The sequence below is a fragment of the Girardinichthys multiradiatus genome, chromosome 20, assembly GCF_021462225.1.
Source record: "Girardinichthys multiradiatus isolate DD_20200921_A chromosome 20, DD_fGirMul_XY1, whole genome shotgun sequence".
Taxonomy (NCBI): Eukaryota; Metazoa; Chordata; class Actinopteri; order Cyprinodontiformes; family Goodeidae; genus Girardinichthys; species Girardinichthys multiradiatus.
This window is the reverse complement of record NC_061812.1, coordinates 18,833,657-18,852,657: the sequence shown is the minus strand read 5'-3', so window position 1 is coordinate 18,852,657 and position 19,001 is coordinate 18,833,657. Positions and strand designations below refer to the sequence as shown.

Genomic DNA, 19,001 nt, shown 5'->3' with positions numbered 1-19,001 from the left:
AGTGGAAGGAAGCCCAGCCAGCTGCATCGAGTCACGGACTTTGCAGCAGTGTACCGACAAAAGTTAAGAACGATAAAAAAAATCTCCCTACATTCCTAAGTTCAGTGCTTTGCTTTGAAGGTACATTTTTCGTAATATCTAGAGTTTTAGAAGGATGTTGCGCTGAGTTTTAGTTCAGGTATCTACAGCAGCCAATACAATCTTTTTCTGTGGACACCATTATAAAGGGTGAAACACAGACAGAAAAACCAAGATTAGTGTGACAAGAACAAATTAAAGTCAGCTGAATTCATGAAAATTTAACAATTCTGTCTTCATGCCTGTCTGTTGGACAATATCACAATCTCTCTGCTATTGTTGACCTCTTCTAATTCTTTATGATCTGACATCATCTTACTGTCACAGGTGCAGACAAGGTTAATTCTGCCTGATGACACCCTTTAAAGGTTTGTTCAAACATAGATTTATGTGTACTGAAGAGGCTTGGGCCGGCATGAGGTTACCATAGCCCATGTGTAGAAATATCCTGGTCTCATGGTGCACAAATGTTTGACACAAAAATGTAATAAATGATCTAAGACCATCCGTTTAAAATGGAACAACAAATACACTATTTTGCAAAAAGAATCTGACATTATTAGAGCTATTATTATTATTTTGTAACTGATACCAGTAAAATACATGTAGCAAGACTTTAAAAAGGTACTAACATACTCTAACTGCAGTCTTTGACAGAATAAAAGGGAAATTTGGTGATCTTCATTGGCTCAGTTTTTATATATTGAGTCTGCAAATCAAATGTTGATATCAGGATCAGTCCCCTGATCAGTGACAGATGAGCCACAAGGATTTAGCTTTGCTGTGTAAATCTGCTCCCTTGCTTTTTGCCCATCAAGGTCATGCCATCATTATCATATCATAGGAGGGATGACCTGTGATCCATTGGGCCATGATTGAAATGAGTGGGCAAGGAGCGATAAATGCGTCCTTGGGAACATGGGATGCACATTCCTTGTCTGGGAGATTGATGTGAGGAGAAAGTCACCTTCACGTTATCATTACGATCTCGGTTCTGATGACTTACAGCCGCTGGGGAAACAGAGTAGCGGGATGTCCTCAGCTCACAGCTTTGTGAGGCTTTAGTTTGATTTTACTTATTGCAGCAAACTGGAATGAAACTCCTACAGTTCTGCTTTCCTCCCTCAGCGCTTGCAGTATTTGCTTTAAACGTCTTTCATGAGAATTTGCTGAAATGTCCTTTAATTGCATATGAGCATACCTAACTCCCCAACCAACCATAGCCTGGTTCCTTTTAGAGACCGTGCTACTGCAGTGGCCTGTTTACTGGGCAGACATTTTGAATTATTCATTGTTTAGGGTTAGCAGTGGATGGCTTGTACTTTGCTGTAGTGAGCTCACATGGGACCAGCGCTTAGCTGCCATGTCAATAAACAAAGAGTCTCTGACTTGTGATTGGGTGTTGAGTTTTGTCTCCACCTTGCCTTTTGCCAGTAATGCTTTTTATATTTTGATGTGATTATGTCCCCTTTTTTGTCCTTTACTAGAATTTATTACATTTTGTCCGTCAGCTGTGGAAAACTTGAAAGATTGAATTGGGCCGTTGGTTTAGTCATTCACCTCATGACTGCAGACTCAGAGTGGCAACATGACGCCATCTAGTGGTGCAGTTGTGCAGCAGTGAAACTGTTTCCAATGATTTTCCTATGAAAATGTAGACAGGGTGCCCTGCTAATACTGCCTAAGTTGTTGCTTTACATGTGACCGTTTTATGGTAGTTTTCAACTAAAAAGCAAACAACATAAATAAAAAATAAAGTCAGAAGATGGCTAATATATCAGATTTTTTGGCTGCTTGTGCTGCAACAAGGCCTCCAGGTTGTGATGCTTGTGACTGCATAAATCAAAGGCTGGTCAACTGGTTTACTGCTAGGTGGATTAATTTCCCTTCTTAAATTCCACACTTGGTCTTAAATGTGTTTTACCACTATTACATCTATTAGAGCTCTGGGATGTAGTTACTCATACAATTACAACTGGCTACAGCAACTGGCTTGTATGAGTTAATCAGATGCTGCAATTAATGGTAAAAACGTCTGGTATGAAATATGGCGGCCTAAGATTTTTTACCCACTGTTCGCCCTGTTTTTTGAAGAATTGAATTTGATGATGATAATCAGAGTCGTTCGCTGTTTGCTAAGTGTTGATAATGCAAAGCAGCAAATCAAATTTTTCATTGCAGTGCATGCATCATTTGTGAAGTCTTCAAAAAATCCCCAAATTCCTCAACCCTTTGGATGTTTCTTGTCAAGATTAAAAAGTGACTTTTTAAGAGTTTTTGTGTAAAGTAAGAAGCAGCCACTATTTTTTACAAGGATGGTCATCTGCAGCTGTAATAATTGTGATAGAATGTAGATTGATGCAAGAGGCTGGCCTAAAAGTGAGTTGTTTCTGACAACACTGAAAGCAAGCAGTGTTTTTTGTAGTAGAAAGTAAATACATTTAGTAAGGAATATCTCTACATGACATACTGAATGTCTCTTATTAAGTTTGATGTAAACTTGAGTTGTCGTCTGTTTTTAATTTTTGTTATATATAAGAATATTGTGTAACTGTTTAGGTTGGACCTGTTTTCATTTTTCCTCTATTAAAAAACAAATCGTCTCACACTGGTAAATGTGTTCTTTTATGTCTTTATAGGGGCCCTGATCAGTGATTGACTGTACTCTGTGGTCCCCGTGAACAAACACCAACCCCCCGGCAGGCTGGCCTCACCCCCTCCCACCAGCCTCCATGTATCCTGAATCGACCACAGACTCTCCCGCCCGCCTCTCCCTCCGACAGACAGGCTCGCCTGGCATGATCTACAGGTGAGCTAATGGGCACAAGCAGATCTACTTGACATGTTGATCAGTGCTGGTGTGCTTTTTAAATGGAGGGTATTGAAATTAACAGTGGATTTTAGGGAATAATATAAACTCATTCAGTTTCATGACAATTTTAAAATTTCCCAATACATTTCTATGCCAGTTATGTTGTATCTTGCTACTTTCTGCTCCTACTTGTTTTGAAAAAGTGTTCAAACCCCTCTAACCTTTTCACATTTTGTAAGTTTAAAAGCCCAAACTGCAATGCATTTTAATGGTAGTGGGGATATTTGGTTACTTGAATAAAATTAAATAAGAGACAGGTGGAATTTATTTACTATTTAGGTAGCTTCTGAAGGCAGTTGGTTGGATAGGATTTTATTTAGGGGTAAAGGAATAAAGGGGGCTGAATACAAAGGCACACTACATTTTTAAAAAAGTTTTATTTGAAAGATTTAGAAAAAAACATTGTATATATTTTTTCCCACTTCACAATAGTAACACTACTTGGTTGTCACAAAAAATCCCAAAAAACTACAATGAAGAGAGTAACTAATGTAACAAAATGGGAAAAGGTTCAAGAGATATGAATGATTTACATGGCCCTGCTTAAATATCTAATAAGGTGTGTGGTTATAGCTGAACTTATTGGTATTACTGCTGTTAATTTTTGCATCAGTCTAAAGAAATGAATCAGATATTATTCAGGCATAGAGCGATGCATATGCACAGTTTGAGTTCTCTATATATAAATGTATTGTTTTTTTTATTTTTATTTAGAGGATTAATTATAAAAGGTTGTTTAGTTATTACTTTATTGTGAACAGATTCACCTTTGTGGTCCTTAACTAGTAAAGCCTGCACTACTATTTTAAATGATTGTAAAGATTTATTTTATCATAACCTTCTTAAATCTTCAGTTGATATGTTGTAATGTTTATTTAGTGGCAGCAGCCACCTATGTTCACATTGCCCTGCATTATGTTAAATCACCAGCATGGGGTGCTAGAGATTATCAATAACCTTAATGGCTTGTCTTCACCATGTTAATAATATTAAGAATATTGCATTTTGTGATGCATAAATGTACTGGGCAGCTATTTGTGTTTAATAGAAATTATTTTATTGCCTCAGAAACTATTTCAGCTCACCTTTCAGCTTTATTATAAAGTTTCGCTGAAAGGTGTTCTACAAGACGTTATTTCTATCAGACATTCTACCAAGTCACTGCATACTGTCTCATCCACCATTTAGTATTTCCACAGGGCGATATAGATTACTAATTAACTGGCCTGAGAATGTGAAACACGCTGGAATACAGCCTTTTATAATGTTAGAAAGTTGGCAAATATATTTGAATAAATGATCTTTTTGTTTTTACAAATGAGAATTTATGCATAAATGTTCCAGGTTTGTAAGGGTCCAAATGAGTTTAGTATTATCTTATCATAATGGTGGCTACATGCTGCCATAGGCTGTTTCGTAAAGGATATATTTTGCGGTGCAACAAGTCGTACATATTCGTCTAGTGTTGAAAGGAAAGATATCCTAACAATGTTTTCTAATACTTGAGGTTGTTATGTTTTCTCATTTAAATTGTCTATTCTCCACATCTCAATTTCTCTCTTTGTTGCAAAACTGTTTTTGTTTCACTTTTGATGAAAAGAAAATCTTATCGATTTATTGTTTGTTTTTATTTGTTAAGGAAGGATCTGTTACACCTTTTTAATCTTCTAAGCTCAATATCAGCCGTTTATGTACATTCAATATTAATTTGTTTTGTGGGTTTCATTTTCAGAAGGTAAAAAATTAGTTAAATTTAATTCCTTCTTAATGAACTCTGTAGTTGTCTTTTAGTTAGAGGTAGATCATTTAGTTGTAGTTTCTGTTACTGTCTAGTTTGTTTTAATTAGATTAAGGCTTCTAAAGTTAATGTTTTTCTTGAAGTTAATTACATCTAAGTGACTAAACATTTTCATCCAGTCACCATCAGACCAGAGTTGCAAGCAGTCTTTTGGTACTCATTTTGAAAAAGACCTTGGAGCAGAAACATTCATGAATCCAGCAGGTGTTCATTTATGTAGTAAAAGGTTCAGATTTTTCATCCCTCATTATGTTTTGCCAAAACAAGGATCCAAGTAGCTGGATGCAGTTGTATTACTGGCTTTTACATCTTGACTTAAAACATGTCTTGATTGTTGCTGTTTGTTTAAAAGCTTTTGCAGTGATTGGGTATCAAAAAAATCATCTATGGTAATTACCTATGGCTGATAAACTGCATTGATTCTAAACAGAGAGGCTGACATAAGACGAAAAGATATTCGTAAAGAGAAATAAGAAATAGGTTTACAACATGAAGTATAGCACAAAATGTGCCAAAACATTATATAAAAAGAAAATACAATACAAACAAGACAATTGTTGTCTTGTGATTCATTACCCGGTGAGTTGCTCAAGATTATTTCAGTGTTATAAAAACGTAGTCCTGTTTTAAAGATCTGCTACTTTTGTATTTATTTTTAGTCTTAGTGTTAGAAGGGATAACATTTTGCATGAAACCCTTCCTGTAGTTTAAACTCCTTTCATTGCTACACAGGGGTTTTCTCTGGTTGCATTTACAGTCACATTTATTAAAATAATTATAGAAAGGTTCACTTATTTAGAATCAGAATCAGAAAAGCTTTATTGCCAAGTACGTTTTTGGACATACAAGGAATTTGTTCTGGCGTAGTCGGTGCAATACAATACAAATTAAACAGTATACAATTAATTTCATTTGCGCCAATCACTATGTAAAGCACATTATATAAATTAACGACACACAGACTGATGTTTTTGATCCTTTATTTTTATTATGGTGATTTTCTGCTTACAGCTAAAACGGAACATTACATCACACAAATAAAACATTTTTAAAACAGAAATGTGGACTTAATGAAAAGTATGTTTAATACCTGGTTAAAGGTTGTTATTTTCAAATGGTGCTTTTAATCTAATAAAATGACTAGTATACACTTGCACTTCTCCACCCAATGATGTGAGCTGTCAGTCAGCTGTGTACAACTGCCACTGGGTATCCCAGTGTATTAAAAAAAAAAAAAAGCAAAGTTGCTTGAGCATTTTTTAGTTAGTAGCAAAATATTTTGTTACAGCTTGGCTAACAAAAGAGGGCCATCACTCTTCTTAAGATAATGCTTTCAATAGTGCTAGCAAATGTTAGCAAAAGCAACAGGAGTTACAATGTGTGCTAGGCAAATATCTGGCTGTAATAATTAAAAAGATCATTTAAATGACTCTGCTGACTGGTGTTTTCGCTGATTTAAACTTTTATCTTAGTCTTTGCCACTGAGTTAAGATTTTAACTTTGGTGTTCAAAACATCTAGAGCCGACACTGGTTTAAAATCACTCATTAAAACACATAATGCCTGAATGCAGTGTTAAACAAATTCAACACGCTAGTCTCTTTCAGTCCTAATATTTATCTGTGTATTAAAATAACTGTAAAAAGATATTAAAATCAGGCAGGGGCTGGTTTCTGCTTTCAGTGTACACCAATGTTTGGTTGTTTTACCGCTTGCTGATCCCACGGTTCAAAGTCTGGTTCAAAGGCCCAGAATGACGTTTAGCACATATTCAGTGTTGTCCCTCCTTCACCTATAGCTGCACACTGCCAGCCAGCTCGCTGAAGGAAGGTTCTTTCATTTTTCCCTCACTTACAAAAAGAAGAAATTCGGCTGTTTGGAAGTATTTCAGTTGTCAAAATGCACAAGCATGGCGGGAAAACTAAAGTACCATCAACCATCACTTTTATTAAACTAACATTGTTTATAATGGTCAGCAAACTACAAACACCATGTTTGTTTAGCAGCTGACTTCAGCTTCCACCTGAGTAGATTGGCAGGGTAATTAACCAGCTAATACATGCTTGTTATACTTGTGTTTCTCTAAATAGCAGAAGACAAAAAGGTAAAATATTCTTCGCAGTATGTACATTTACTTGAAATCAGGTTTAGTACTAATAGCATAATGTTCTGAAAGTAAAGTAAAGAAGTAAAAACATGTTTCAGATGAATGGATACATTTTGTTACATATATTTTTCCTTAGTCTGGCTAAATCTGGTGTTTTTATTGAAGTGTATGAATTTCATGCTAACTCATGCCTTTCTATAAGTACTAATAAAGCAGAACATGACTGTATTTTAACACTACTAGCAATAGTTGTTGCATTTGTTTAAAAAAACAAAAAACATAATCTCCTACATTTTTGCAGTTTTGATTTAAACATTTATTTTAATACCATACCACTGTGAAACCTTGGTGTTTTGCTTAGTTGTGATACCATCAGAGCCCCATAGAGCGGTGTTTTTCAACCCTGGTCCTCAAGGCACTCTGCCTGCATGTTTCAGATGTTTCCCTGCTTCAGCACACCTGATTTCAACTGATGGCTGATTAACAGGCTTTTGCTAAAGTGCAATCATCTAAATCAGGTGCGCTAAAGCAGCGAAACATCTAAACCATGTAGGGCAGTGCGTCTTGAGGACCAGGGTTGAAAAACTCTGCCATAGACTAGTGCTTGTGGGATACAAGGCAGATCAAATCTTCTTTGGTGTTTACACCATCTTTTGGGATGTGTTGTTGGAAACCAAGATTTTTCAGAATGTGTAATCAGTGTTTCCTCCTCCTTCCACATCTAGCGGTGCAGATGGCTAACCTTTATGATCCCCCTTCAGCTCTGTGTGTCCGCCACACTGTTTCTTTCCTTTCTTTATTAATTAAGTCTTTCCTCTTTCCTCCTTTTCCTTGATGTCTTCAGCGCGCGTTATGGGAGCCCCAAACGACAGCTGCAGTTCTACAGGTACACGTCTGTTTCTGTATCTGACCATCACTGTGTTCTTTGTGATGACAAGGCTGCTTTTCTCTGAGTTCAGAATTTATTTTGCGTGATCTGTGTGTGTTTTTGAATTGTTTATTTATGTTTCTGTTTGTTATATTTAAATGGTCTTTTGTGCTTTGTTTTACTGTACTAATATTGCTGATGTTGCTAATTGTTGTCATTTAAACCCATCCTCATCCAGCCCTGGCAGCATAGATACCTCTCACCATCTAACATTTAGCTGCCATTGCACATCCAGCGTAAACCTTGTTGTTGCGACTATAGATTTTGTTACAAGGTTGCTCATGAAACCTTGAAATACACAACAACTGTCTGTTTTTGAATATTTTTTCTCCCTATTTTAGTTTTTTTTTTCTTCAGTCATGATACTTGAGACTCCCACTGATCCACTTGTCAAATTTCTACATATGATAGATGCTCTCATCTTCTCCTGAAATGCCTTTTAGACATTTTGTTTTGGTACAGCCAAGCAAATATTCATATCCTTCAGTCAACATTTCCAGAGGAAACTGCATATGTTAGATCTCTTGGGAGTTGGATCAGATGTGTCTTTTTCCTGAAACCAGAACGTGTATCTTGACTGTTTCCGAGAAGGAAAAGACTCATCTTTTAGTGAGGAATTAGATGGCCAGCCCCGTGGTTGCTGAAGAGTGGGGATCAAGTTTTATAGTCCTAAAATTCAGACGTCATTTTGCTGATTCGGTTATAAAAAAACCCTGACTATGTGGATATGGTTGTAATGAACTCACTATTTATATCTCTCTATATATACAGGGGTTGGACAATGAAACTGAAACACCTGTCATTTTAGTGTGGGAGGTTTCAAGGCTAAATTGGACCAGCCTGGTAGCCAGTCTTCATTGATTGCACATTGCACCAGTAAGAGCAGAGTGTGAAGGTTCAATTAGCAGGGTAAGAGCACAGTTTTGCTCAAAATATTGAAATTCACACAACATTATGGGTGACATACCAGAGTTCAAAAGAGGACAAATTGTTGGTGCACGTCTTGCTGGTGCATCTGTGACCAAGACAGCAAGTCTTTGTGATGTATCAAGAGCCACGGTATCCAGGGTAATGTCAGCATACCACCAAGAAGGACGAACCACATCCAACAGGATTAACTGTGGACGCAAGAGGAAGCTGTCTGAAAGGGATGTTCGGGTGCTAAAACATAAAACCACGGCTGCCCAAATCACGGCAGAATTAAATGTGCACCTCAACTCTCCTATTTCCACCAGAACTGTCCGTCAGGAGCTCCACAGGGTCAATATACACGGCCGGGCTGCTATAGCCAAACCTTTGGTCACTCATGCCAATGCCAAACGTCGGTTTCAATGGTGCAAGGAGCGCATATCTTGGGCTGTGGACAATGTGAAACATGTATTGTTCTCTGGTGAGTCCACCTTTACTGTTTTCCCCACATCCAGGAGTTATGGTGTGGAGAAGCCCCAAAGAAGCATACCACCCAGACTGTTGCATGCCCAGAGTGAAGCATGGGGGTGGATGGGTGGTTTGGGCTGCCATATCATGGCATTCCCTTGGCCCAATACTTGTGCTAGATGGGCGTGTCACTGCCAAGGACTACCGAACCATTTTTGAGGACCATGTGCATCCAATGGTTCAAACATTGTATCCTGAAGGCGGTGCCGTGTATCAGGATGACAATGCACCAATACACACAACAAGACTGGTGATAGATTGGTTTGATGAACATGAAAGGGAAGTTGAACATCTCCCATGGCCTGCACAGTCACCAGATCTAAATATTATTGAGCCACTTTGGGGTGTTTTGGAGGAGCGAGTCAGGAAACGTTTTCCTCCACCAGTATCACGTAGTGACCTGGCCACTATCCTGCAAGAAGAATGGCTTAAAATCCCTCTGACCACTGTGCAGGACTTGTATATGTCATTCCCAAGACGAATTGATGCTGTATTGGACGCAAAAGGAGGCCCTACACCATACTAATAAATTATTGTGGTCTAAAACCAGGTGTTTCAGTTTCATTGTCCAACCCCTGTATATAGGTATACAGGTCCTTCTCAAAATATTAGCATATTGTGATAAAGTTCATTATTTTCCATAATGTCATGATGAAAATTTAACATTCATATATTTTAGATTCATTGCACACTAACTGAAATATTTCAAGTCTTTTATTGTCTTAATACGGATGATTTTGGCATACAGCTCATGAAAACCCAAAATTCCTATCTCACAAAATTAGCATATCATTAAAAGGGTCTCTAAACGAGCTATAAACCTAATCATCTGAATCAACAAGTTAACTCTAAACACCTGCAAAAGATTCCTGAGGCCTTTAAAACTCCCAGCCTGGTTCATCACTCAAAACCCCAATCATGGGTAAGACTGCCAACCTGACTGCTGTACAGAAGGCCACTATTGACACCCTCAAGCAAGAGGGTAAGACACAGAAAGAAATTTCTGAACGAATAGGCTGTTCCCAGAGTGCTGTATCAAGGCACCTCAGTGGGAAGTCTGTGGGAAGGAAAAAGTGTGGCAGAAAACGCTGCACAACGAGAAGAGGTGACCGGACCCTGAGGAAGATTGTGGAGAAGGGCCGATTCCAGACCTTGGGGGACCTGCGGAAGCAGTGGACTGAGTCTGGAGTAGAAACATCTAGAGCCACCGTGCACAGGCGTGTGCAGTAAATGGGCTACAGGTGCCGCATTCCCCAGGTCAAGCCACTTTTGAACCAGAAACAGCGGCAGAAGCGCCTGACCTGGGCTACAGAGAAGCAGCACTGGACTGTTGCTCAGTGGTCCAAAGTACTTTTTTTGGATGAAAGCAAATTCTGCATGTCATTCGGAAATCAAGGTGCCAGAGTCTGGAGGAAGACTGGGGAGAAGGAAATGCCAGAAGTCCACTGTCAAGTACCCACAGTCAGTGATGGTCTGGGGTGCCGTGTCAGCTGCTGGTGTTGGTCCACTGTGTTTTATCAAGGGCAGGGTCAATGCAGCTAGCTATCAGGAGATTTTGGAGCACTTCATGCTTCCATCAGCTGAAAAGCTTTATGGAGATGAAGATTTCCTTTTTCAGCACGACCTGGCACCTGCTCACAGTGCCAAAACCACTGGAAAATGGTTTACTGACCATGGTATCACTGTGCTCAATTGGCCTGCCAACTCTCCTGACCTGAACCCCATAGAGAATCTGTGGGATATTGTGAAGAGAACGTTGAGAGACTCAAGACCCAACACTCTGGATGAGCTAAAGGCCGCTATCGAAGCATCCTGGGCCTCCATAAGACCTCAGCAGTGCCACAGGCTGATTGCCTCCATGCCACGCCGCATTGAAGCAGTCATTTCTGCAAAAGGATTCCCGACCAAGTATTGAGTGCATAACTGTACATGATTATTTGAAGGTTGACGTTTTTTGTATTAAAAACACTTTTCTTTTATTGGTCGAATGAAATATGCTAATTTTGTGAGATAGGAATTTTGGGTTTTCATGAGCTGTATGCCAAAATCATCCATATTAAGACAATAAAAGACCTGAAATATTTCAGTTAGTGTGCAATGAATCTAAAATATATGAATGTTAAATTTTCATCATGACATATTATGGAAAATAATGAACTTTATCACAATATGCTAATATTTTGAGAAGGACCTGTGTATATATATATATATATATATATATATATATATATATATATATATATATATATACTGTACTTTTATTGTAGTTCAAATATACTCTGCAAGTTGATCATTATACTGGTTGCCCTAAACATTTTAGTGTTTTCGTTTATTTATTGTTCTTGTGCACACATACAAACATTGGCGCAATCAAGGGCAGTGATCTGGATACCAATAATATATCATTGGCATCCAGATTGTGACTGTAGCACATGAAATTTAAGAGACATAGTTAAACCAAGTATCATTTGGGCTTTCAATTGCACACATTGCCTTTATTTCTTAGAATTTTAATGATTATGGCTTACAGATATCGGAAATTAAAATTTAGTGTCTCAGAAAATTAGAATATTGTGGAAAAGTTAAATATTGGAAACTCCTACTGTCACACTATAATCAGCTCATTAAACTCAAAACACCTGCAAGGATTTCCTGAGCCTCCAACATCCCTTTTCCACCAACACGGTTCGGAGCCCGAACGTGATTTCAAACCGGTAGCGTGTGTTTCCACGGCCGAACAAAGGTTCCAGAGCACAAAGTCTGGTTCAACTCGACCACTGCAGAATTCTTGGTTCTTCTGTGCGATCCGTAGCGTCACCTGTGGACGGGTCGAAGCTGCAGACAATAGAAGCAATAAGTACGGTGACATGAGATCTACTCGTGTTAGTCCACTGTTTTTTTTTCATGCTTCCTTCTGCTGATGAGCTTTATTAGAAGAAGGAGGGGGGCCAATTTTTTTTGTTTGGTCGAGAAATTTTTTTTGTCTATTCTTAACCGCATGATCGAGATATGAGTAACTCTTTGAAAAGGCTTTCTGTACTTGGCCAAGTTTGATGAGTAGGAGCACCTAAGACTGCTTTTGAGTAAAATATGCTGAATATTTGTAGTCCTGTTCACTATAAAATGACCGGTTTTGCTGTATCAAGCATTTTACTTTCTAAGGAACTTTCTATTTGTTTAGTACATTTAATCAGTAGCCAAAAATCTACATTAAAGAATAATAGTTTTTAAGAAAATTACAATGACACTTCCTCTAACAGCTCCTATAAATAAATGCAGCTAAACCCTTCTGACCAGCATGATCAGAAATTTAGAAATTTAATTAATAATCCATGACTTCTGTTTTTCTTGGATATAAATGGATGTGACACGGGTTAATTTCCCTGAGCCACTTTTCAAAGTGGAAAGACAAAAGAACATGACACAGAAGTAAGGCAGATGTATTATTTCCGTGCTGCTGAGAAAAGCCGAAGCAAGTGAGCTCCACTGTGTTTCCAACGGGACATTTTACTGACAAACTGAGCACAGAGTTCATACCACATTTCACAGATTTTAAAGTGCAAAAGCAAATAACCTACAACTGTTTTGTAAAATATTTGACGTTAGGTGCCCATGCACACTTCCTGATAAACCTAACTGGACCAAACCGTGCCTCTAAACTGCTTGAATGTTTAGTAGTATAATATAGTTGGTAGTACAGACCTGTGTGAGTGATTTGTTGTTATTATTGATGAAGATGAGCAAGGCGGCACACACAGACCGCAATAAAGTCAGTGTTTAAGGTTTTGGCTCCTTCTGTGACTGAGTTTGAAACCCAGAGTATAAGTCTTACTGTACTGTAGTAATTGCATAAAAATCCCTGTAGAAAACAGAGATTGTGCTGCTGGGGAACCTGAATTACTTCTGCACAGAATTCTGATTATACTGCAGCATGCTCTAATCCTAATATCAACCTCAACGTGTGGTTTACATCATTCCTTGTTATATGGGCTGGTGGTGTGTCTGTATCTGTATTCATGCTGTCTGTATTTGCATGAAACTCTGTGTGTTTGTGCTCCCTATGCACACTGCACTACCCACTCATTACTGTCCAGCTCTCAGCATTCTTTCCTGTGGAACAACAATCAGAGGCTTTTAGTGCAAAAAGCTTTTGTGAATAATTCAGGGCTGATATTATTTGCTGCGGTCGGCAGAAACAAGGCGGACCACTAAACGCCACAAATGGATTCCTTGCATGAGATCTCACAGGGAGGAGGAGGAGGAGAGGCGTCTGTGCTGGTGGTAAAGTATGGTCCATGCAGCGGTAGGGAGGGAAGCACTCTCTGATTCACTAATTGGTTTAGACGTTTCCTAGTAAGACACTCCCAGTTTGGGTGGACCTGCTTCATGCCTGTCTGCAGTCTGTGTTTATAAGAGCAAACTGACACTAGACAGCCTCGCTCATGAGCCGGCCTTCAAGAAATCGGGTGAGTTTCTGAAAAGGTTTGCACTTGGCGAACATGTTGAGTGTAATCGGTCGCGTGTATGCTTTGTGTGTGAGGGACTGTACTTATTTTCAGTGTGTGTGGCCTGCATGCAGCCTAGCCTGAAGTCTCCTTCTGTATTTATACCTTCTGGTTGATTTATTTAAAAAATAGTTTATGAAGGAAAAAAGAGACATTTACTGATCAGAGACTGACTTTGTCTCTGATGGAGCCTTAAAAACAACAGCATTATTTTCTTCTCAATTCTTAATTGGAATACTTAATTACTAATAAGAAGCTTTATGTTTTTAAAGTCTAAAGTCTTAGTGTTAAACAGGATTTTACATTCAGCCTTACTACTGCTGTATGAGATGCTATACTTCAATGCTGAGAAAGTGCTTTTCATTTTATGTTTTTGTTAGTAGGCATTGAAGGGATCAATATAGTCTAGAGCTTAAGATGCTATACATTTCATACCAGCAGTGCAGTTTATTTTTGAGGTTGAGAATAAAGATTGTATATTGTATTATAACATTATAATATTTAGTAAATATAGAAATCTTACTGTTGCCTCAAGTAAGTTTAGATTATTTTGTTAGTATAGAAAGATGATCTTAGACAAGATACAGCAAAACAAGTGTTTTTTTTAAGTCTGTTTTTGTATAATTTAAATGCGTGTTACATAAAGAATTTAAAGCATATTTCTCCTCATTATAATTTTAAAAACATGTTCATACTGTATACTTGAATAATGTTTTATTGCTAGGCATGTTTTGCCATGACAGTGTTTCATTTTACTGTTGTTTCATTGTGATACCCCACCTTTACTGAAACAGGGGGTTTGTGGTCAGTGCTTTTTGGTGCATTTGGTATTAGGTTGCAGTCTTTTATTTATAGTGGACTGAACACAGTGCTGCCCTCTGTTGACTGACTTCAGGTAAATACTTTTTTTAGAGGAATTATGGAGGGATCAGAAATGTGTCAAATCAGCAAGGTAATGGTTTTAACAACGAGGATTATATAGATTCATTACACAACAATTTACTTTGGTTATTTGTGATGTTTATGGCTTACACCTAATGGAAACTGAAAATTTCAGTTCTGAGAAAATTTTAATATTGCATAAGGCAGATAAAAATGTTTTTTAGTGCAGACGGTGATCCGCCTGTAGCTCTGCAGAGGTGTTAAGGAAGCCCAGGTTGCTTTGATGGCACCCTTCAGCTCGCCTGCATTGCTGGCTCCGGTGTCTTATCTTCCACTTGGCAATAATCCATCAATTCTCTGTGAGGTTCAGGTCAGACCAGTTTGCTGGCCAATCCAGCAGAGTGATACTGTGGTCCTTAAAGCAGGTGTTTGTACCTTTTGGCATTGTGTGGAAGTGCCAAGTCCTGCTGGAAAATGAAATTAACATCTTCAGTAAACTTGTCAGCAGCGAGAAGCATGGAGAGCTCTGAAAATTCCTGGTAGACGACTGCACTGAATTTGGACTTGATAAAACACAGTGGACCAACAAGAGCAGATGACACGGCACCCAAATCATCAATGACTGCGGAAACTTCACACTGGATCTCAAACAATTTGGATTGTGTTTCTCTCCACTCTTCCTCTAGACCTTGATTTTCAAATGAATGCAAACTTTATTTTCATCTGAAAACAGGACTTTATGCCCTGGAGAAACAGAACAGTCATTGTACTTCCTAGTAAGAAACTTCTGATGTTATCTCTAGTTCAGGCGTTACATAACTTAATGAAAGTTACAGTTATTTCCCCTGTTCTGCATACATCTGTGTGTGCTGACTGTTAATGCACTGACTCCTGCTGCAGTCGACGCCTTGTGAATCTTCCCCAAACTCTGGAATAGACTCTGCTTCACAATCCTGTTTTTTTAAAACACGTTTTCCTTCCACTCCACTTTCCATTAATATTCATGGATACAGGTCTCTGAACAGCAGCTCGTTTTTCTTTTTGTGGACCTTTCATATCTTAACCTGCTTTTGGAGGGAGTGTCCTTGACTGCCTGCTGCACAGCTGTCAAGTCAGCATGGCTGAGAACAATTAATTTTATTGGTTTAATGCCATCAAATATTCTGATAAACTAAATTGTTGGTGTTTATTAGCTTTAAAGCATAATCACTATATCACTTTGTGTAATGAGTCTATGTAAGTTTCACTTTTTGAATTGAAAACTGATATAAATGAACTTTTGGAATATGTTTTAGTTTTTTGAAATACACCTGTAGACTGTAGTTATTTGATGGCTTCTTTGTTTGCTGTTGGACTGATCTATGTTGTTTTAGTCCAGAAAGGCTTATTGCACCTATGTGTGGAGAACTTTAACATCCTCTTATTATTCTTGGGAATTTTTATATCTTTGCTCAAAAATGAGAAATGATAGTAGGAATGTGTCCCTCGTTTTTGCCCGGTGCATGTTTGAATGCCGCTCCTCTGCACCCAAGCATGTGTCCTTTTCTCGCCCTGCTCCACAATCACCAGCAAGTCGGTCACCTGGATGCTCCCTCTCAGTGTAACCCTGCCATTGCGTACCTGTAAGGGGAGGGTGTTGCTGGGCTTTGTTGTGCGACTCTGATTACAGGATGCATGGCCGTGTGCTGCCCCAAGCAGGAGAGCTTTTCTTTTTTTTTACGTGGGAGCAGGTGCTATTTAAGGAGGTGACTGTCCCCTGCCAGTTCCTCGCTTCATCCGTGTCACTACTTTTCTTTTCACTGCACGGGTCGACCCAGCATCCCAACAAAGTGGAGAAAGAGGAGGAGGAGGGGCTGGGAGCATGTTTTCAGGAGGGTATGTTAGTGGGCCCCGAGGGGCTCCACTCAAGCTCAAGTCCAGTCATTGTCCTCCTGAAAATCCTCAGATCTCGAAACCGCCAGTGCCAGGCAGCGGTGTTCGGAAGAGCAGCAGCAGCGGCAGCGGCAAGATGTTGTCTATGTCCTACAGCGAGAGCATCCGGAGCGGGATCAACCGCTACCACTCAGACCAGGGGCTGAACCAGCCTCCGTCCAGGCCCACAGACCAGGTCGAGCTGCAGAGGCTGCGGGAGCAGAGGATTGCCGCTCAGATTAAGAACATGGAAGACTTCTTGAAGATGAATGGCTTAGCGCTGGAGGAGTGTGTGTCTTTTCAGACTGGCATGAAGTACAGGTAAGAGAGAGGTGGAGTTGGACAGGGCTAGAGGTGCTCTGTGGACAGTGAAAGGGACAGGAGTTTGTGCTTGAAGAGATCACAGCCTGAAGGGTCTCCTGAACAGGTGTGAGCAATTTGCGGTGTGATTTTGGAACTATTTTCAACTTTTTCTGACTTGTTGATATATATTCCGGTAATTCCTTTAAATAAAAAAATGCAGCAACTGTATTTATTCACCAAGTTATTGTTGTTAATATCACCTTAGCTTCACTGTGTCCTCTGATCAGACTGCTCTCATGCAAAGGGTACCGGGCCCCAGGTTTTATTTTAATCATCTAGGTCGGTGGCATATTTGCTGAACTGCATGGGAAGGACAGACCGCTCCGTAAGGATTTACCTGGCCCCTTAAATTCTTCTCTCCTTCATCACAGTCTTTCTTTTTTATTGATCTTAACTTTACTGTCCGTTATACAGGGATTTCTTTCTAGCAGATGTTTAGTTTCAAATGACATTACAGTCATACAAATAAAATGAAGTCCTATGTTTAGCATAAATATTTAGCAAGATTATTACAGTGGTTTTGGGGGGAACTACTTTGTTTTAAGCCTGTTTTGGTTTCCCATTATTCAGTCATTCCATTCAATTTTATTTATAGAGATCTTTTCATACAGCCAAGTGTAAGAAAAAAACAAAGGAACAAGAATACATGCAACGTTCACACCAGGGAAACCTAAACTAAGTAAATAAGAGAAGAATTGTTAGACACCTAGCATAAGATGTCGCAAAAAATGGAGAACTAACAAATGCGTTAAAGGCAGCTGAGCCCAGTGTACATTTAAAAAAAATATATGTATATTAAAAAAAAGGCAGATTTGTTTTTTTTCCAAAGGTTAAAAGTTTACAAGTTCCATGACTCAATATGGGATTTATAAAACATTGAAATCAAATTTAAATTGTGGTTTCAACACATAATCAGTCAAATTTGATAAATTATTGACATATTTAATAGTAATAAATTTCATTCAGTTGATTTATTTATTTATCTAAGCGTTACTTAAATGATCACAATAAGTACTGTATTAATTGACTAATAATTAATTAGCAAATTATAGGGCATTCTGGAGTTCCTTCCGTTACATAACCAAATAAAATATTAATTTCTTATACAGAAAAATATAACGCAGTATGTGCACACTTAAGGCTAACCTTCAATATTTAATGTTTTAGAGCTAAATCACACTATGTGCTCACTATTGTACAAAGTTTAAAGCAGTGTAAAACCTTTGAGTTTCTGTTATTCCCCCATTTTTATTTCTAATATTTATAAGATATAATATGTTTGGCAGGCATGATTCAAAATGTTAAAATGATAAAGAAGCTGTTTGACCTGACTGAGCATCAGGCTGAGCGTCTGTTGTGTTAACTGATGACTAGCCTGTTCAGCTGATGTTATTGTTGCGGACATGGATGGTTTCCATCACACAAAGGCTCGGCTGCTGTTGCTTTTCACTCGGACCAGTGACTAGAACCCTGTCACAGCTGGCAGCTTTTACCGTCGCCTGCAGGACGTGTGTCAGCGCCTGTAGTTACCTTCCTGCTGTGTAAAACTCACTCTCTGGCCCATGACCGGTTCCCTGATCAGCTCAAAAACCTTCCCATGTCTCTAGATATTCACAGTTAATATATTTTCATTTATCGTGCATCAAGTGTCATTTTGTTAGTTTTTTATTACTTTTTTGTTTTGTTTTTTCTTCTTTTTTTACTTTAATTAACTCAAAGTATCTCTTACAGTCAGCCAATCTGAGAGAGGGCCGCTTGCCAGGATGCCTTGTACTGCGATCGTCCTAGCTTGTGTAATTAGGATTGCAACCTGGTCAGCAAGTACATGGCACTTCTGACTCAGCTTCATCATTATTTCAGCTATGTGGTCAGGAAGCCAGGCTCACTTCCATTTACTTTAACCACACTTTTAAACAAGTAAAGGCTGAAGTGTGTTGTTTTATATACTTACTGTCGCTAATGACAGCATACAGACATTTTAGTCCAAATATCCACGCAAACATTTCAGCTTTGATTGAAAATGCTGTGCTTCATACAGGCTACTGGTTTCCCTAACATAAAATAGCAATAATGTTCTATATCTACAGATTTTGCATGAGACAGGAAGAGCTTTTGTTTTTA

The 19,001-nt window shown here is 38.6% G+C and overlaps 1 protein-coding gene across 5 annotated transcripts in view; it reads left to right on the top strand.

Moving 5' to 3' along the window:
- The window catches only part of kcnab2a (potassium voltage-gated channel subfamily A regulatory beta subunit 2a), a 128,521-nt gene that overhangs the window by 47,564 nt on the left and 61,956 nt on the right, over positions 1-19,001 (top strand). For 4 of the 5 annotated variants that reach the window (XM_047347405.1, XM_047347406.1, XM_047347407.1 and 1 more), the window contains exons 2-3: positions 2,718-2,887; positions 7,699-7,740. In XM_047347405.1, the coding sequence (XP_047203361.1) occupies positions 2,811-2,887; positions 7,699-7,740 (119 nt within the window). In that variant the 5' untranslated portion in view covers positions 2,718-2,810. The remainder of the gene's footprint in view (positions 1-2,717; positions 2,888-7,698; positions 7,741-19,001) is intronic. The other variant, XM_047347409.1, reaches the window with a different exon arrangement.